We start from the raw sequence: 21,846 nt of genomic DNA, 5'->3' as shown, positions 1-21,846 counted from the left end.
ACTAGAAATATCAACATGGTTAGAACTTTTTTTTTTTTTTTTTTTTTTACTATCAACTACTCAAATAAATAGAATAATTATCATTAATCAGAGAGTTCTATCCTTCTTGTGGATTGTTCCCATCATCTCTTGGGCTGAATATACAAAGGAGTTTTAGACATTTTCTGACAGCAGAAAAACACATGCAGCACCAAGCACCACAGTAGAGTGAAGATTCATGCTCTCAGTTGGACTGTCCTCTCATTCACATTCATTCCTGTGTCTGTGCAGCTCTTTTCTGTGACATGCTGTTTTCTACTTTAAAACCACCATATATCTCATGTCTCCAGAGAGCAATGGGCTATTTCTCTACTCCTTTCCCAGCTAGAGGGTGTAAACGTACAGGGGAGACAAGAATCATTCTTATTTACAGTCTCTGGCTGGAACTCAAAATGTTACTCTAACAGCTAGAACCAGCCACTGCAACAAAAAACATACTGTTCACCACGGACACAGTAATGTCCAAGCAGTGCAGGACCAAAGACATAGTTTGGGAATTCTACATGCAAGGCACACAGCCTGCATGGAAAAACTTCTATGTGCCCCTAATTAGTCTGTTTCAAATGATGTTTTTCAAGGCATAATATGATGGCTTATTTTGTAGAGTCACCAATAGCACTCGTTCCTGTCAGAACAAGCCCTAAATGTCAAGCTCCTAGTCGACAGGACAGGTTTGTCCGAGTATCATTGGGAAAAGCTATTTAACCTGCAGTGTGCATTTCCCCCCCAACCTCAATGTCAGAGAGGTTTGATATATTTCCACTTAAAAATCAGCCAGAGCAAACTCTCAGCATGAAAAAATTCAGTCTAAGCAGTGAGAAACCGGCCAAATTGTAAAAACAAGATCTTGTAGTGGAACCACCACGCAACCCTGCTGCCAGCTCTGCTGGTAATATATGGAGAAAGAACCACTACCTATTCTGTCTGCTCACTGGAGCCTGACCTCCCCTGTCTTTTAAGTACTCTTCTGTATATTTTCCAAAAATGTATTTGAAATTATTATTGATTTTGTCATTTTGGCTTTATGGTTATAATCACCTAGCAGATCCAGTTACATCCCAATCTATTCCATCAGAAGGTTCAAAAACTGGAGCTAGTAAGACCATTGCACTGATATCAGACTGACTAGTTAGAAAGACAGATGATGTGTGATTTTTCCTTATTTAATATGGCTTAAATTTGATTCTGTTTCCATTTCTCAAGATGTAACTGGAGAGTGTAACATATTCCACGTATTTTATGCTCAATTTAACTGTTACATTGTATTAAGTGATGCTCAATAATGTAATCCTAAATGCAAATTAATTCTTGTTTGGTGTTAGAAAATCTCTTTGCTGCCTTCTCCAAACAGAATTCTTTTTAATAGATTTTAATGAACTAGGAAAAGCAAACATCCCCATATGGTGAGAAAATGTCAAGGCATACATTAAAAGAAAAATCTTGCATTACTCATCAAAAAAATAAGAGATGTGATAAGAGAAAAAAATAAGCTATGAAGATGAAACCCAAATAATTAGCAAACATGGAAAATAAACTATTATAGTCCTTAAAAATGGCTCAGCACAAGCTATAACAGAAAAACATGCATTTTTCTACATCAAGAGTGGAATATATTTGATTTTATTAGAATTATTTATAGTTATTAATTTCCCTGCAAAACTAAACCAGAGAAACAGATATAAATGTATCATTAACATTACTGAAGAAATGATGTTATCTCCTTCTAAGCATGTAATGTCTTCTTGCAACATGAAAGACTTTGAGAAACTTTCTCTGAATTTCAGAAAGTCCCTTGCTCAGTCTGTCAGGCCATTATGGAGCAGCTTGCAGGCCTCACCCTTGGCTGTCAGTCCTACAAGCATCATTCCAGTAATAACAAGATAAAGTAATTCAAAGATATTCTGCAAACACTACCATTTCCCTGACTGAATGCATTAGCAATTTCTGCAGCCGCATATGACAGTGGAACGTACAAAATATATAAAACATATGAACACAGACTGTGTTCCGGTAGCTTGTTGCTTTGTACTTCAAATAGCTGGCAACACTTCTGGGAATTTGGCCCTGCAATCATAGTTTTTCTCTGATCATTCAAAACTGATAGCAGGACACAATGATCTAGATGTGTAATGCTGTAACAGTTGTACTATTTTAAAATGCAGGAAAGAAGCTCGCAAGCAGTAAATAAAATAAGTATTTACTTCTGTTACACTTACCTTTCATTTAACAGAATTAGAACTATGGACATACGGCAAAAACACTGAACTAGAATTCATGAACTATTTCTGTGCTGTGTAGGTACTGCTACATTTGTCATGGGACTGTCTGAGCTCCTCCAGGACAAAACAAGGTGACAAGCATCTGTCACATATTTACTCTCTCAGTTTCTCTCCACTGAAATGTCTACAGAGCATGGGAGGGAAAAGGATGACTGTTTTACGTGTCTTGGAAGAGAAGCTAAGTTTGCTAAGGACCTAATTCCTGTAAAAGTGATTGAATAATTTTAAGGTTTCCCAGTCAAGTTCTGTCTCCAACACAATTGAACATTACTTTGTATGCAAAGAGTCCACTTCTGCTAGAAAAGCACAGCTATCAGCAGCAGTGATAATCACAAGACTTTGCTTGGTTTCTAAAATACTCTGAACCTGAAAGTGCATATGCTTCTTAGCCAAGTATTACTGCCCATCACTGGAGGAATACCACCAGTATGGACCAGGATGTATTTAACTTGTTAGCTCTACCTCCTTCAGAAAATAATGCATCTTTCAGTTTGGATACTACACTTGACGCTTTTGTTGAGGGGTCTTAACTCTCATGTACAGCTTTGCAAGTGCTCCTTTACAACACTGACATTTCAAATCTTTTTAAGATGCTTACAGAGTAAGAGATACAAAAGTATCTATGAATTATTACTTAAAGCATGGAAGAATACTTATTATCATAAAGGGTAACATTGTGTCAGGAAGTGGTACAACATCAGTGAATAAGACAAGCAAAAGGAACCGCATACTATTTCATTTATACATTTATTAAAGGCTAAATGTGACAATTAAGAAAGTACCCTCAATGAAGCAGGACAGACAGAGAGATGGAAGTAGTTACATAAAATATTGTCTTTATCTGCTGTCGAGAGATGCATTTTATATAACAAAAAATCCTTTTACCATCTATAGACATCACAAAAATGCATCCAATTAAATTCCTTTATCCAGAAAGGAGGCATCCATGGAGCTATTTATTACTATAACCTTCCTACTCTCTCTATAAAATAAACCCTAAAAGTTTAGAATCTTCACACCAATGTCCAATACTATAGTGTTCTTCCCACACTATAATTGCAGAATGCCAGCATAGTAATAATCACAAGTTCTTTCATGGGAGTCCTAATCTGGTGAGACCAAAGGCACAGAACTCTTTATAAAGGGGAACTGGGAAATACAGCTGCACTCCGAACACAGCATAAGATTCACCCTGTGCAAAGCGCTTGAACTATGCCTACACATCAGTTAGACTCAGTATAGCCTTAAAACAGAACTCTGAATTTTATGATCAGTTGGCTATGTTCAGGTCCTATCACCAAGATGCCTTTCTTCCTTGCCTTCACCACCTACCTTCTTTACAGGGAGATGATAATCAGAATGTGACACAAACTCTCACAGATGTTCCCTTTGCTTTCTCCAGCTTTATAATACATCTAAAGCATCCTTATAAGTTGCTATCACATGCATCAGCCACATGCTTTGCATTTTTGCCTTTTTTTTTTTCCCCTCAATTCAATGCCATTACCAAAAGTTTCCCATCAAAATCCAAAGGCAAAAATAAGCTGTTTACCTTACTATAATTTTTAGAAACTTGGCAAAGAGCACCGCTTGACATACTGTCCTTATCTGGCATTCCTGAAAAAAGAATACAGTAAATAAATACTGCATATTCTTTATGTCACAAAAGAGATATTTATTACTAAGGAATTTGACATCTTTAAAACTTTGATAACATAAATATTCATATATGATTTTTAGATTAAAAAAAAAAAAAAAAAAACAAGAACATTTATTCTGGCAAAATTCTTCCATTAGAAAAAAGAAAAAGAAAGTTAGCTCCTGAGTTTAAGGTTGCTAGAAATTGTACTTGCTCGCAACTTACTATTTGAAGTACATATACAAGAATTAGTTATATTTTTTCATTTGATGTTATCTGTGTTTTATTATCTGGAAGTCAGATGCAGCACTGTGTTTGTACTACCTAGGACAGTTATGCTACACTGTGCTATGTACAATATACTGATCACAAAACATATGGCCCAAAATTTACTGATGCAAGAGTAGGCCATTAGATAGCATCTAAGTAGGCATCTAAGTAATCCTCTGGCAATTCAGTGCAAATTCTTTGAATTAACAGAAGTGGTACGTTCCAAAGACAGCCCTTGGACTCATGTTTAAACTGTTATCCCACAGTCTGACAGATTCTCATGAGGCAAAACCACACTGAAACTTATTTACCTGCGTAACTAGGGTCAGAGAGCAGCATGCCCGCTGCAGGCTCTATTTCCAAATACTAACTCATGTTATCAAATAAGTTGCATAGCATACCATAACTAGAGAATAATAATAGTAAGTCAGCCAGTCCGTAAAATGTAGATGCTACATACATTCTGTGGAATGCTAGTAAAATACAGCTAGTTAAATGCTACGTGACATAATACAATCAGTGCAGATTTGTGTACAGTTCTGTATGCAGTTGTATACAGTTAAGAAAGCAATAAAGAAAGTTCCAAATTATTTCCTCCTATGCAGAACAGAAATATCTGTTGAATATCTGACTTGAATTTAACATTTAAATTCTCACATCACAAACCAGAAGATGTTCATCGACCTTTTTCTTCTTCCCTCTAATTTCCATAACATTTGATTTGTATTTTCTCATACTTACTATCATTGTTGGAGCTAGTTTCCATAACACCATAAGGAGGAGTAAGAAGTCCAGACATATACTGTCGGTATTTCTGAAAGACAGCAATGGCAAATTCAATCAGTTACAGATGTATAAGTCAGTAGAGATGTATGAGTACAGATGGATGCTGTAATACTTGTATCTGCGTGCCTGTTGCTTCATACTTCACATGCCCACAAGCAGATCGTGACTGAGACAGTTGGACATGTCTTTACTATTAGTGCTACAAGGCTAGTGTTCTTGATTTGAGCACACTGTCTTTATTTTATCAAGAGCTGTGCTAAGACAGTTCCCTCCTTGATTTCCCCAAAGCATGGCTTGGAGGGTTCTAATAAATTAATATCACCCTTAGTTGTGTGATTTCCCATACAGACTGCTTAAAAGCTTGTTTGAAACTACACCACTCTGCTAAACTTGAGCTAGAAAGCTCAAGCTTTATTGTAAGGATGAAAACAAATCTGTGAAATAAGAATAAGACTCATATACCACTATAATTTCAGTAGCAGATTTGAAGCAGACAGGATTTACTGCTAAGACTCCAAACATGTACTTCTAACACATTAAGGAAGCAAAAGTTTGGTTTTCAAAACTGTAAGGCTACGCAACAGACACAGCACCAATTCTATGTATACATTCACATAAATCAGGCAGTCAAATAAAATTTTGTAAAAATAATGTCCTTTGTACAAATGTAAACTACATAATTGTAATTGATGTCAGTAACTGATTTTTTTCTTCAGTGAATGTCAGTGACAAGATGAAAAAGGTTCAAAGCTCTGTCTGGGGCTTAAGAAATCCACAAATATAACACCACGGGGAAAAAACACACAACTTCCTTGTCACATACAAATCATTCAAAGAATAACTGATACATTCTGGTTTTCAATCACGCTATGCTACTGCCATAGTCAAGGATAAACTATTATAATTCCCCTTTTTGGAACAGCCACAAAGCAAGCTTGTGCAATAGGGATGCTGCTGATCAGCATAAACAAAATGTATTATGTGGTCCATAGGTTGTGCAGTGAGCTGAACATGAACAGTCAGTAGAAATACACATAGGTTTCAAGTAAACACACATAACAATTGAGTTAAAAAGCTTTCCTGATAGACCTATTTTAATGAAAAAGATTTGTCCTTTGCATTATGGAGCTGTTGGGATGCATGTATTCACTTTCTAAATGCTGTCTGCTAGAGTTTAACAGATGCTTGAATTATTCTTTTAACGATGTTTTTTTCCTAGAGATGCATATGAAAATCTTATCTGTTCTAATACTGAAGAATGAATGTCTTGCATTCTAAATAATAACAAAAGCTACAAAGATTACATTAATCTTAATCCAATCCTATTTTTAGACGTGCGATTACATCCTAAAGCTTAGTAACATTATTTAAATCTCACCCATAATCCAGCTGAAAACTCATAGGAGTTAAATTATGTTTTATTTCAGGTCAGTCACACAAAATACAATCTACTATTGAATTTGAGGATAAAGCTCTCCTATTTTCTTTCCCAAGCCATTCACTTCCTCATGCTTTGTTTCCAGTCCTATGCCTGAAACTCAGCAAGAGGAATAACACAAGAAGTAACTATATTCTCAGTTCAGTAAGTAAGCCGTACATATAAAACAAGGGAAAAGACTCATTTTGGTTGACAAAATGAAAGAAAGGAGAACATGTTATAAGGGGCTGAAATCACATTTTATTCACAGAGTAGATAAACCCTTTGTTCTATTTTTCTACTTAATTTCATCTTGGAATTCGGTTTAAAAACAGAAAGCTGAAATGTTTCATTGGAAGTAAGATAAAATCAAATTTATGCAATATTTTTTCTGTTCTTCCATTCAGATGATATTCGGTTCTTTGTTTTGTTTTATCCAAGGTAGCATTTTTCCAGAAATACATAATTAGTCCACATTTAATGCACCTTGATAAGGAACTTCAATAGTAGGACAACAGTAATTTTCTCTTTTTAGTTTTCAAATGTATGAATTCCCTATACCACACTCACAATCATCATACACTGCAGAGCATTTTTCTTTCATTAATTCTCTAATATTTCTCCTGCTTGTTCTTCTTATGAAATAAAACAGAACACCATGCAATTTCCACGAAATTTTGAAGCCTAGCTACCTGCACAAGTCTTGCAGGTAGAATAAGCCAGAATTGCATATAACACATGAAGAGGATAGAATCGCTTGCTATTGAGTACCAAATGTGCATAATTTCTGCTTAGGGATAATTCCTCTGACTTTCTTATGCAACTGCCCTGTACAACATAAACTGGGAAAAAACCACACAGTTGTTTGCCATGAAGCAGTAAAATATCCAAAGATATTTTATGAAGCTGTCACTTTGCAGGTTTTGGAACACAATGCATCTTTCAGAGAAAATTAAAAAACAATAAAAAACATCTGACTTTGGATGGAGGTCTGATTTTCACCAAATAGGCAGGGAAGACAGATGCAGTTTTGCACTCCGCTGTATTATTTGCTGCATTATTTACACTCAGTGTAAGTTTTAGGAACACTAGAAAACTTCTTGCTTATGGAGGCCCCTAGCCATACTGAGCTCCACCTGACACTCAGGATGGCAAAGCCCAAAAAGAACATAAGCATAGGCTGCCAAGGACTTGCACTTTGCCATCTTCCACACCAAAGCCCTAACCTGTCCTGGGTAAGTCTACTGAGGAGACTGAAGGAGCAAGCACAGCATAGTGCAGCCTTTGCAGGAAGTCAGGCAACATACCAGAAGAGGCACCAGTTCCGGACATGCCCTCAGAAGGCTCATCTGTTCAGACTCCTCCAGCAGATTTCAGTATAAATTAAGCTACCTTCTATACCTAGGTACCTTGAGGGAAGGCTGACAGGACTGCCTACACATGGAGTCCGTAAGATACCCGGGTTTGGGGAGGAAGGCACAATTTACACCTAAAATTTTGCCAGCTTATCAGCCAAGTTAAATGTCAAAGGAGTCAAGAAGTATGGTAAATGTTGTCCACTGGGAAACATAAATATGCAAAAATAAAAATAACTGCATAAAAATTCACAAGCTGAGCTCTCTCAAAGCTGAGACAATCAGGAGAACACAATAATTGAGCGCGTAATATCTGTTAATGAAAAGAAAATGCAATCAGTAAAATTTTTCTGGTAGATGACATTTAAAATGATCCTGAAGATAAACAGACTAAATATTTACAAAAGGCTTCTGAAAGTGTATTCCACTGTTGGAGTGTCCTCTGGATAGGGTTTCATTGTGAAACTATCATATAAGCTTGTTTATTAGCAGTTGTCATGTTCTATAAATCCAATGTGACAGCAGGTTTTAGAACTACACTCAGTGACCTATTCACTCAGTCTTCAGATTTCTACCAATTTACAAACTCTATCACGCAATAGCTTAAAGATCAGACAGTTCTTGCAGCTAATCTGACAGCACAAGTAATAAAGACCATATTTTTTTCTTCCAGTTAGTGACTATCTCACATCCACACAGTAGTAAAAATTATGACCTTTCCAGTCACTGCTATAGCCTAAAGCACAGAAGAGCACTGGTGAGGAGCAGTAGAGGATGGGAGGAAAGGAGGAAAAGATGAATAACAAGTAGCATGGTTTCCTCACTGGGGATGTGCTGGAGGTGAATTTTCATGCAAACAGTTTTTAAAGGCATCTCTTGGTTAGGTGGTGATGAGTCTCAGCTGCCTTCATGACTTCACTGGATTTTCTTCTATACCACAAATGCACTTTGGTAATTTTTTTTATATGATTATGTTTAGAAAGGCCATTACTATAATTCCAGCACAAACTGTTTGAACCCCTTACGCATCTCCTATTGTACACAAGGTGTATAAAACATCTTAGCATTAGTCTCATCTACTGCAAGTACTGAAGATCTAGTCTCTGTTTAAAGGGAAAGACTGACCAAAAGAAGAGATCTAATACAAACATTCCAAAACAAGCCAGGAAGATGCAAAGAAAATTGAGGTGTCTCTGCTGTCTTCCACACGCGTTGCATAGCAAAGCATCAGTATTAACAGGACCAGCTCACAGATTTATGCCCAACTGGTCAAGCTCCACTCCAGATACACTCTTAAGTCCAGCAGTCCTCTGGTCAGGAAGGAGTAACTATGGGCTGTTCAGTAAGAACTTCACTTGCAAAGCACTAGGGAGCCAAGCCCAACTTCTAAAGGTTCCCCATGCCATGTTGAATACACATAACTGGAAGTGACAGTCTTCTAACACTGAAGGAGGTTATGCAGACCATAACACACACAATCTTATCTTTCTTCTTAACGTCCCCACTCTCAGCCTCAAAACACAATGCCACTATGCATTGCCCCGTCCCATAGCCATAAAACACCGGGTGGTAAATCCTCTTCTGAAGCTGCTGGATCAATGTAACCTCAAGACCCTGTATTATCAGGTGCACTCCTGCTGCCTCCAACTCTACCTACCACCAGTTGCACAGAAGATAAAGTAGATTATGCATTACTTGCAGACTTGTCAGTGAGACAAAATACATTGTTATTCATTTCAGTTCTAGAAATCTTAGTTCAAACATCAAGTTGACCTTTCCACACATTCTTCAAAACCTCATGTAACTATTCTATTAGATGATGTTCCTTTGACTGTTACTTGAGTTCTGTAATCCTCTCTGCTATCTACCACAACTCCTGTTACTGTTCCTCCTAGCGGATATGACATGTAGCTATTCACTGTAGGCCAGCTTCTCTATTTTCTTTTAATAATAAATAATTCATCAGTGATGCTCTCAGTGCAGCTCTGTTCTTCCTGTAAGTTGGTTGTACCTGTTATATCATTTTGAAAATAAACTCCCTTGTGAGCTCAGCATGGTGCCACGTTTCTTCTCCTTCCTCCAGAACAAGAAGAGATGTGAACGAGTCCAAAAGATCTCTAGCTCCCCTTTTCATTTCCCAAAGCAAGCACAGATTGGCATCTTAAAGTCTAGATCTTTGTCTTTAGATCCAATTCTTCCCCTTACAAATATCACTCTTAAATGAAGTAACTGAACTAACAGACAGATAAAATCTCAGGTAATCATAACAAAGGAAAAATGACTTTGACTATACTTTGTATAGAAATAGAAAACTGGCTGAACAGTGTGACAGGGCTCTGGCAGCTTCTCAAACAAGAAAGAACTGGACTCTCTCACAATGTGCTTCAAGTTTGGGCTACGTGTAATAGCAGCTCTGGCCCCATCTACAAGTGAGGTCCATTTGGGCTGAGAGAGCTTGCAGAACTCAAGGCTCCCTCCCTTTCAGGACTGTAGCCTTGACCTCTTCATATAGGATTTTTCTGGCATCCTCAGCTCTGCTGCCCAGCAGGGTGGCTACAGCAGAGGGTCTTCCTCACCTCTAGCAAGGGTATCCAGTCATCCACCTCCTTCTGCACGCTAAGATGTGCTTCATGAGTAACGCTGCACAGGTTGCATGCACCTCACTGTGCATCTTCGCTCTTGAAATCAGTTTCAGTTCATTAGGCACATATACAGCACAATAGGATATTGAAAGGTGTTTATCTCAATACAAAGGGGAATTTCATGTTGAAACTGTCTAACTCTCCATATTAGAATAGAGAATACCAAAAATCCTGAATATTGCTAAATACTAGCATTTGTGATTCCCAAGACATCACCCAAGTTACAGGTAACGGAACAGAACTGAAATATTTCTAAAGGAAAAGGTAAAGACAAATCAGAATAAAAACCAAACAATATCACAAGAGAGAAAACATCTTGATGTATAGTGGAAAAATAGAAAAAGAAGATTCTACCACACGATTCATTGAACAAAGACTCTTCTATGTATGTCAGTCTACTCAAGTCATTAAAACAAGATACACAAGACTTGAAATAGCAGAACTGAAGTACTATTTAGTTGTATTGAGATAAAATAAATACAGGAAATGCCTGTACTTGCTGAACCAGAATTAGTACAGATTATATAACAGCAGATGAATCTGCATCTTTTCTATCTATTTGCCTACTTACCATCTTCTGAATGTTTCTATATGGCTCTAATCAACTGTGCTCTTGACTTGATTTGATCTCTTTGTTTTGGAGATATATATTTTTCTGTCACGTTCCTGCTTAAATCAATTTATCATGCTTGAAAACCTCTGTATGCAGAATTTGCTTGATCACAGAATCCCCTTGAGTCTTAGTTGAACAGAGAAATGTACCCTGCTCACTGAAATCATGCCAAATAGCAGACTTGGCTACCAGATAGAAATCCAAAGATAAGACTGCACTGCAAAAAATCAAATCCAAGGAAATTAGAGCATGAGCAATCATTAAACAAATTACACAGCCTATTCTGCTCCATCTCATTTAAAGATAGAAATGACATCATGCAGCCCTCTGATTCTGTCTCCTGGAAGAATCCACTCAGGAAATGCAATTGGGTGGAGATAGGACTTGTTTGGGAGGGGTGGGAAGATAACATGTATATAAAAAAAGGGCAAAGGAAATATATAAAGAAGGAAAAAACAGGCCATCTGGGTTACACATTTTTTTACTGCATTTGTGTAACCACAGAATAATGCACTTATGGCAAAAAACAAAAACAAAAACAAAAAAAACACTATATAACAATTCAACTGCCCTCAACATGAATTTCATGTTTTCAAATGCACATGAAAAAGAGCATCATGCAATTCTGTATTTAATTTTTTACAATCACGTCGGTGTTATTTGTTCACATTAAAATGAGATGACGATATCTGTCAGTGGTGGTGCTCCAAACTCTATACAAGATCAGAAAAATCAAGCTGTGCTCCACTTTCTTCCTTTTTCATTATCACTAGTAGGAGAGATGGAGCAAATCGCACCTTAACTGGAATTTTCTGAATGATGCAGAATGTAATTTCACCCCAATTGAAAACGTTCTGCAAAGTTAAGAATTGTAAATCTGCATCTTGATTAGCAAAACCAACAGAAAACACTTGAAAACAAAGTGCTGAGCTACATTGAGAAAGACACTATTTTAATGTAAGTTTTCCTACCGCTACAGCCAACCTTTAAACCTACAGTGACAGCACTTATATTAAGTCTGGTGTCATCTCATGAGTTGTGTACAGGGCAAACCTACTCCAAGAATAATTTCTGAAAGTTCTGGAAGCAGAAGTCCTCCTTTCATTTTCAGCGACATTTTCTATTTTTCAGACATAATCCTTCAGTGAGAGGAGAACCAAAGATGTTCTTTCAGGAGGACTCAGTCTGGGTACACTATGCAAGAAGACTGCCTGAAAGAGGTATTGGATACATGTACTAACAGACTTACAAGAAGAAGATAAGGCTGGTAATGCTCAGCTCATTGTCTGGGCAGCTATGAGCTGCTTTCTACATCATACCCTTCATATGATACTTCTACCTGAACTGATCCCTTCCATCCTTCTGGAGCATTCTGGAGCAGAGCTTCAGCTTGGACAAAAGGTCACACCAGAAAGAGGCTTTTGTTTTTAAACAGCTTTAACAGTAAATTCTGTTTAATTGCATAATGTGTATACCTTTTATCTGATCACATACAGTAAGCTGCATTGCAAATTTATGTGCTAGAGAAGTCAGAATCAGCAAGAGCCTCTAAACAAAATCATTGCTCCAGCCTGAGATCACCACCTTCCAAATTATCAAGTTCCAATGCGCACAACCAATGCATCTTTGCAAGAATGCTATGATAAAGGCAGTATCTGAAGAAGAGTAACTAGCTATGTACCTAGCTATGTACCACTGAGACAGGAAAAGTGCAAAGCTTCCAGGGCAGGCAAGGCTCCAGCAGCGGGCTCAAGTCACACTCCTCTAGTGGAATTCTGTAAGGTCAGCACAAGGTCTGTGCAGTACTTAAGTCTAAAAATAGGTTTTAAGTGCAACTTAAATGACACTTAAATGGCCTGGAACTGACGCTGTGCAGCAGTGGCTTCATCCATTGCATATCAACAGTACATTTTCTTCTCTACTCTCACAGATTTCACAAGATTTGAAACAAAAAGAAAAAGCAAACTGGTGAGCTGATTTTTAGTTCTGCTTTCATGTTTATAACCTCCAAGCACAGAAGCATGTTGGTCCAGAAATTTGTTTTAATCTGGAAAGAAACTCTGGGTTAAATATTAATTCCTCTTGAACCAATACAAACCTCTTAATGAGTTCAGTGGGATCAGCCTAATGCTCCACCTTCACTGCCTTTGCTTCTCACAGAAACAAGCAAACATCAACTTTCAACATGTCTGCTTCCACTACAGTTGTGCCTAACAATAGCGAGGATATTTTGTTAATGCAAATAAACAAACATACAGGGAAATTTTCTTTGTAATATCAGTCTTACTTCAATGCTTTAGAAAATATTATTTTGATTACAGTGTGAGTTGCTTTAAAAGCAGCTTGTGAAGCTCTCTCAGCAACACTGCTGTGAAATCAAAACATGTACAATACTAAATAATTAGGGAGAAAATTTGAAGGCAAACTGCATAATTATAATTCAGAGAGTATGACTGAACATAGCCTACATTTTCTAGTGTATGGAAACAACCATATTCCAGCAAAGAATCACAGAATCATAGGGGTTGGAAAAGATCTCTGGAGTCCAACCCTCCTGCTGAAGCAATGCTGAAGCATTAAGTTGGTCATTCTGGAAGACCTGGCTTTAAAAAGGATACTGTAATTCTTATGTTTGGTTATAAAAATAACATACTTGATAGCAAACTCATTGGGAAGCAAACTGGTTTTCTGAACTTTTATGTAGCCATTCCACTTCAGCAAACAACCATTTCTTCTTTGTACCCATATCGCACACAGTCAAAGTAATTTCAGTAGCATACCGAAATCTCAACCTATCCCATTTAGATAGGTTAAAACAGCCATGATAGAGCGGGCTGTCATTGCCAAAGTAAAACAGCTTTTTAGTCCCATTCAGTTGTTTAATTTTTAAATATCTTTGTATCTTGATCCTTTTTAATGGAATCATATTTTGTTTAAAAGATGACAAAAAGTTAGTAATAGATATACCACAACACCTAATTCTCATGAACCTTGGCCATTCTTGCTCCAACCCCACTAGAAGAAAGGCACTACAAGGGCTAAGATTTCCACAAAGCAAGCAGCAATGCTAGAAAATGAACTCACTGTTTTTACACAGAGAGCAGAGCAAATCAGTTCGAGTTCTCTATCTCATCTACTTCATCGGGTGGCAGCCAGCTGAGCAGACTGCGCACACTCTAGCCGGCTAATGGCCATGGGTATTACCCCATACTAGGCACCACACACAGTGTCTCTCTCATCAAGTAGGTGCATCACAGAACTTATGATATCTGTAACAGGAAGGAGTCTAAATGGAAAGGAAAAACTTGTTCATTAATTCCACCTGCAGAAAAGCCTCCGTTATTTTCATTGGCTATGATTATTTCTATATTCCGAATTCATTTCTCAATTTCAGTTTCTACTTACAATTCCCATAAGTGTTATCACTTATGGCTATGCACCAATATACTGAAGTTGCAACTTTTTAGTTTTGTGGCATACCAGTATCAAAACTTACGTATTTGAAGCAGGTGGCTCTGCACTGTAGTGATAACACATACACATGGGCATTCTCATGCACTCCTGACAGAAGTGAAACAGGTTTTATTGAGAAGTGATGTGATATACTATACCCTTCTCCCAGCAGCAAGAAATCCTTAATTCTTGAAGTGAATTGGTGTACTGAGATGAGACTTTCAGTACTTCTAGACAACCGAAGTCACTGGCAATATTGGAGTTGAGCACTTTTTAACTGAAGGGCTACTTAATTTGTAATGACCTACACTCCTGTCCATTCTTGTAGGGCTTTTTCTCTATTGTGAAGCAATACAGACAAAGCTTATTATTGCCCCTTTGATACTGTCTATCTAGTCACCATTCTAAGGAAGTCCTCATAATAGAAGAGCTGTAAAAACAAGCTACAGCTTGAGCTGTAGTATGGTGGTGATTTCTCATGGCAAAATCACAAAATTTGTGTATCAGTATGACTTAAATTTAGAAAACTTAACAGGTATAACAGATCTGATATGAGTAGAAAGAGTAGTCTAAGTAGGCTTGCAGACATACTACTGAATGACTGCACTCCCCAGTGAGGGCCAGTAGTGCTAGCTTCAAATGGGGCTAATCCTTCCTGCAAGCTTAGCGCTCCTACAAGTGTCCAGAAGTACCACTTCAATGAAGAAGCAAGTAAAGAAGAGCCAATGTAAAGTTGCCAAGCACAATCAACACTGCCTGCACAGGTCTGCTGCTTCGCTCTGCCTTAAGACAGAAGTACCTTGTACATCAACATTACTCCAATTACATACCAGTTAAACATTTTTCCAAAGGGACAAAAAATTCAAATAATGCTCATATACGTCACTTAGAGATGTGATTAAGCTTTTAAGCTGAAGTATCCAGAGTGTATAAGTAGCAGGAAGAGACAATGATGGCCAGAAAAGCTGTTTCAAACTACCAGAAGATGCAATGTTGATGTGACAAGACTCTGGATTCAACTGTCACTTTCTTTACTGGAGCAGCAGTCTCACTAAAGAGAAAAAGATTGCCTTTTCTCTAACTTGCAAAACTACATTTTACTTAGATCTATCATCATCACTCCAAACAGTACAGAGAACAGTAGCACACACGCATACAAAAAAAAAAAACCCTCAAGTGGCTCTATCTGGAAGAAAAGTCTTCAAAGAGGCTGAGCCAAATAATCTCTGAATTTATCACTATGTTTTTATAGTCACTGAAAGATAAAAGATGTATCCATTTAGAACTCTAATTCTCAGTGTCACAAGTTAGGCTTTGCTCACTAATGAGACTCTGTCCCATGTTTGATGTGCTCCTTTATGGTTCTTCTCTCAAGCCTTACAGCAGGACAGCCAAACCTCTACATCTGCAACATCCAGAGTCCCATTTTGAAACAGCTCCTTGCAGCACAGCCCAGGCCATATCCCCCTCTTCATGTATTGTGGTAGAATTCAGCTTGCTGGCACTGCATTAGCAGAAGGGACAGCAAGGGACACTTGTCAACTAGGTGAACACACTGGCCTAACACCTGCTAACCCAGTACCTGGCAGGAAAGAAAGCAGAAGGACAAGTAAAGGAGCTTACAGGCCAAACATGACCCATTGGGCACCAAGGCTATTCATGAAGGACTCTAATTAATTAATTAATTAATCTAATTAATTAATTAATTAATGGAGTCAAATCCAGCTGGCGACCGGTCGTGAGTGGTGTTCCGCAGGGGTCGGTGCTGGGGCCTGTCCTCTTCAATATCTTTATAGATGACCTCGATGAGGGCATCGAGTGCACCCTCAGTAAATTCGCAGATGACACCAAATTGGCTGGAAGCGTGGATCTGCCTGGGGGTAGCGACGCCCTACAGAGGGATCTGGACAGGCTGGAGAGCTGGGCTGGAGCCAATGGGATGAGTTTCAACAAGGCCAAATGCCGGGTCCTGCACTTCGGCCACAACAACCCCAGGCGACGCTACAGGCTTGGGGCAGTGTGGCTGGAGGACTGCGTAGAGGAAATGGACCTGGGGGTATTGATTGATGCTTGGCTGAACATGAGCCGACAGTGTGCCCAGGTGGCCAAGAAGGCCAATGGCATCCTGGCTTGCATCAGAAACAGTGTTGCAAGCAGGAGCAGAGAGGTGATTGTTCCCCTATATTCAGCACTCGTCAGGCCGCACCTCGAGTACTGTGTCCAGTTTTGGGCCCCTCACTGCAAGAAAGATATTGAGGCCCTGGAACGTGTTCAAAGGAGGGCAACAAAGCTGGTGAGGGGTCTGGAACACAGGCCATATGAGGAGAGGCTGAAGGAGCTGGGAATGTTCAGCCTGGAGAAGAGGAGGCTCAGGGGAGACCTCATTGCTCTCTATAACTTCCTGAAGGGAGGTTGTAGTGAGCTGGGGGTCGGCCTCTTCTCTCGTGTCATTAGTGATAGGACCAGGGGGAATGGTTTCAAGCTACGCCAGGGGAAATTCAGGCTGGACATGAGGAAGTATTACTTTTCAGAAAGGGTGGTCAGGCACTGGAATGGACTGCCCAGGGAGGTGGTGGAATCACCGACCCTGGGGGTGTTCAAGGAAAGACTGGATGTTGCGTTGAGGGACATGGTTTAGTAGGAGCTATTGGGAATAGGTGAACGGTTGGACTGGGTGATCTTTTAGGTCTTTTCCAACCTTAGTGATTCTATGATTCTATGATTCTATAATTCCCAGTCTGTATCAATTCATCACCGTCCTGATGAACACACAGCCCAGTGAGATGCTGCTGAATGAAGTGCTTAGTATTTGTAAAATGCTTCAAGATACGTAGATTAAGGATACCATCTATGTGCCAGCCAAAATATTATTATTCTGACACTGCATTCCTTCAGGAATACATAGATATACACTATACAGTGTAACTGGGCTGATCTCTCTTTAAATATAGATCATTAGAGTTCCAGTGCGATTCCCCTCAGTCAGTAAATGTATGTACAAAGAGCTACTCAATTTATTATCTTACAATGCAAGCCCTATGCATATATCCAGAACAGTTATATATTCAGTATATTCCCTTTTATGTCAGTACATCAACTGTGCTTCTATTGAGCTTCAGCATTTGTCATCACATTCTGGCAAGTTTTGCCTTGCTTTCTCATCTCCCACACTTGATCTGCCTTTTTAAACTCAGCATTTCTAGCAACCTCTCCCAGAAAGGTCTGAAACTAGATTCTTCTCTCCTGCTCAACAAGCAAGAGAATAGTACATAATTTCCTGTTTTATATACAGCATCTGGCACTGTAGAAAGAACCACTGCAAATCTTACCAAGACAGCAGAAAAAAAAATAGTTGAAAATCCTTCTGCATGGAAAATAGCTCTGCAGCACCAGCTATAAAATCTATTACATATTATATGAAAGGTTAGCAGATTTCCTTGCGTAGTACAGTACGTGGGATTTGACTGCTGTATAGAAACAGAGCACTGAAAGCGAGCGAGCCTTCCATCCAACGCTAAATGACAGAACTTCAATCTGATTTTCTCTGCTCTAAATAAAAAACATCAAGAGAAATCTGGCAGGAGTCTACACTTAATGTTAATATTTTGAGTGATATCCTACACAAAGCATCTGCAATAAAATAACCTTCCCTACCTAACTCGCAAACAAACCGCGGCTACAAAATTTGCCAAAACACCAGAATGACTCAACCACCTCCATTTATAGCAATGACTTAGACATATCAGAAGCTATGCAGCGCTGACTTTCAATGACACAAGGGACAGAATTTAAATATATTTAAGCATTCAGAAACAGTTACCTAAGCACTGACTCTTTTAATAATCGCACAACAGATAAATGACAGGTTGGAGTTTCCACATGAAGAATTCTCATCTTTATCAAGCCACCAAATAAAAAAAAAAGTTTATTAAATAAAAATAATCCCCTATTAAAATATAATACAAGGGAACCATGAAGTTCACCTTCACAACGACAGCATTTGACAAGGCATGCAGTTGCAGGGTGAGACTGTGCAGGGAGTGATCTCTAGTAGCACTAGAAGCTTTCAAAACTGCAGGAGACATTTTGTGTTTGATTAAGGCTGTTCAAACAGAGCAGACTCATCATTGCACACAGGCAGACAAGTAGGATGAGAGGGCATGAGTCTTCTAGTGACCTGACCTGTCTCTTGAACTTCCCCTGTTAACAAAGCAGTGTTGCTTTCCAAATCTTTGTACAAAATCCTTGTCAGTTTTCTGCTTATATTCAACCATGCTAAGGAGCCTGGGAATGAAGTACCTGAGATACTGCAGTATCTGCCAAGCCAGGACTAGTCCACAGATCTTGGATATTTTCCAGGTTATTTTATGGGCCCTGTCTACACAGTACTGTATGACTCAGACACCCACAGCAACCTGCACAGTGCATTTGTGGAAATAACTTGGAACTTTGCCATACACTTACATAAGGTCATGACATGATGTGGTTACTTGTCGTTTCTGATATTTATTGAAGTGGAATAAAGCGCTATTCACGAGCTAAAAGCCAGCCCAATGTTTTATTCAGAATTAAAATGCTTTTTCCAAACAGGATGGCTTTTCCAGCATGGTAAGCACTAGGCCAGTTCTGTTTCCATTAATCTCAAAGGCAGCTTCTGAAAAGAGCAGCCCTAATGTGAACCATTATGCTGGCTGTTGAGAACAGGTCCAGTCTGGCAAGTCAGCACCAACTCCCCGAGGATGAATAGAGCTAAGGTGGCACGGAAATCTGACCCTGGGCACAAAGGCAACTTGTGAATTACAAGACTATCCCGGCTAACTGGAAAATATTTTCCCAATGTGATCAAGCTAGAGAGAAGCAAGAGAAACTCTGTGATCATTGCAGAAGGAAGGTCAAGGATGTCAGTGAGATATCAGCAGGAATTTTAATTACAATTTCTTTATGACTGAAATAATTTCTGTCCAGCAGCAGAGACTATATATTCCTCCCAGGCCTCCACGCTGCCTGAATTCAATATAGCATACCTGCAGCTCAGACATTTAGGTTAGACCAATAATTTAATCTATCGCATGCATTTCTAAATTATTTTTCACTTAGCTATTGCTGTTGTTGCAGGCCATTTTAATTTAAATTACAAACGTACATGATATGAACAGCTTAGACTGACTATGAATTGTTTAAGCGAGTGAGGTACCATTGCATGTCACATTACCAGGTTATATGACCAATCCCAGGAATTTCCACAGGGAGAAAACCTATAGTGATGATGACAGCCAGACTGCCGTGGCTGGGGCATTGCTACCCAATGATGAGGTCAGCCAAGATCCAAAACCTCTCACAACCCTGTGCTAGGTTTAAAAATCTTTCACATTGCTGCAAACTGCTGCCTGGCTCTTCTGTCACCTCTTAAGAGGTGACAAATCATTCATTTAGTAAAGCCAAAGCAGCATGCTAAAATCAAGGATTGTTACCGTTAGCCACAGAAATCATCACAGTTATCAGAGTTGAGATCCACACACAGAAAAACCACCACAACACAAAACTTTTTAACAAAGTATTTTCAGAAAAATAAGTTGTTCTTCCCCAAACATAGTAAGGCTTGTACCAAAGACCACAAATGCTAAGCTTTCATTCAGGTATAACTGTATCTAGTTTACATTTTAAGTAGTTCATGCCAGTAACAGATGCAACCATTCAACATCATTTTCTTGAAGTTTTTGCACATACACTGGTATATCTACAATATACATTGGATTATCTACACACTCAGCTTTTAAACTTCGTAGACACTGATGGGACTGAGTGACAACATGTTACTGTTTACAAATCTCATTTCTTGAAATTTCTTTCCTGAATAACCTGTGTAAATGCAGATTACATTCAGCTTGTCACGTATTTCCATTTGTTCTACAATAGAAAACATTAAACACAACAGCAACCAACAGTTTGCCAGCTTCTGGTTCCTGCCCCCATGCTGCACATGTCTACTTATTGGCCAGGTCTGCAAAGATGTGATGGAGTTCTACTGTGAACAGGGATGAATGAATGAATAAATTTTGAAAATTGCTGCAGGCAGAAAGAATAGCCAAAAAGGGGTGACGCAAATCTTGAGACAACACTGCAATCAATTCCCTTGAAAACCAAGAAAATAACCACATTTTTTCCTGCACAACACCATCTCCAATTAGGCATTTGCAGAAGAAATCAAAGCAATGCAAAACACTAACATAGGAACAGATCATTTGGTTTGACTTTTCAATGTTAATATATACTTATTCCTATAAAATCTCAGTAATATTTCAATGCAAGAAGAAGATGTACACACATGTATATACTGCCTACATTACTCCTCCATACTGCATTTAGAGTATCTTATTGAAGCAATTTAATTAAAACTAGAAAAGAAAAAAATATTCATCTAGCACAATGATTCACAATCTAGTTGTATAATCTTCTCATTAAAATAATGTCAATTTTACCACCAAAGGAAAACTATAACAGTAATTAATTCTCCTGTCCGCCCTGAACTTGCACACCCCACCTCACCGTCTCTATACAAAGATTGGTCAGACACTTCCAACTGTCTTCCAAATAACAAAGCAGGTTATAGAATCCATGATGAGACCATCACTGCCACCCTTCGGCCTGCTCACAGGGCAAGGAGCACCTATGTCCTGAAGGTTATCCACATATCACACTTACCAACATCTGATTTGAAAGTGTACTTTTCTCTTTGTTGTTTAGTTATGAGTCATTCTGTTTCTATAAACAAGTGGATGGCAGACCATTACTGAAAAAGAATATCAGTCCAAGACCCTAGGAGGAGCCCCAAAATGACCAAGGATCAGACATACTCATGCAGGTCTATTTCCAGAGGCCTTAGAATCATAACATAGTCATGCACTGTAACATTAGATTACATTACTTAGACAAACAAAAACAGCAACACCAAACTCATAAGCACCAAATGGGGTAGCCCATTAAGCACTATCACAACTTTCAAACTCAAAATAAAATTCCATTAACTCAAACAAAGCTTCTTTCCTCGTTCTAATACCCTGATGCCACGGTCTTTTCCCGTAGACTGATACAGCAATGAAGAGTTCCAGTGCATTAGGTTCAGTTCACAGTATGTTTATCCACTCTTTTTCCTCCCTGCACTAACTGTCCTAGAAACTTCTGTAGAGAACATAAGCGTATCTATAGATTTGGCTGTACTTATGATCCATCAGAGTATAAAAATGGGCAGGCATCTGGACTCCAAGCCCTTTTGAGAGCAGATTTTATTAACAGTCATTCACTGGAGTTCATAAAGAAAGAAGCTGACAGAGGAAAAGGCTGGTGCAGCAGCTG

At 38.6% G+C, this 21,846-nt stretch overlaps 1 protein-coding gene across 2 annotated transcripts in view; it reads right to left on the bottom strand.

The window, feature by feature from the left end:
* The window catches only part of RAPGEF4 (Rap guanine nucleotide exchange factor 4), a gene marked incomplete at both ends in the record, with an annotated part of 142,283 nt that overhangs the window by 71,392 nt on the left and 49,045 nt on the right, over window positions 1–21,846 (bottom strand). Inside the window, 2 exons of one of the 2 annotated variants that reach the window (XM_079539254.1) lie at window positions 3,871–3,935; window positions 4,969–5,041. The exons of the other annotated variant lie outside the window; for it this stretch is intronic. Of the exons in view, the coding sequence (XP_079395380.1) occupies window positions 3,871–3,935; window positions 4,969–5,041 (138 nt within the window). The remainder of the gene's footprint in view (window positions 1–3,870; window positions 3,936–4,968; window positions 5,042–21,846) is intronic. 2 annotated transcript variants of the gene reach the window in all.

The sequence above is a fragment of the Tetrao urogallus genome (assembly GCF_951394365.1).
Source record: "Tetrao urogallus genome assembly, chromosome: 8".
Classification (NCBI taxonomy): Eukaryota; Metazoa; Chordata; class Aves; order Galliformes; family Phasianidae; genus Tetrao; species Tetrao urogallus.
Note: the sequence above shows the minus strand (reverse complement) of the source record. Positions and strands in the feature narration are given on the sequence as shown.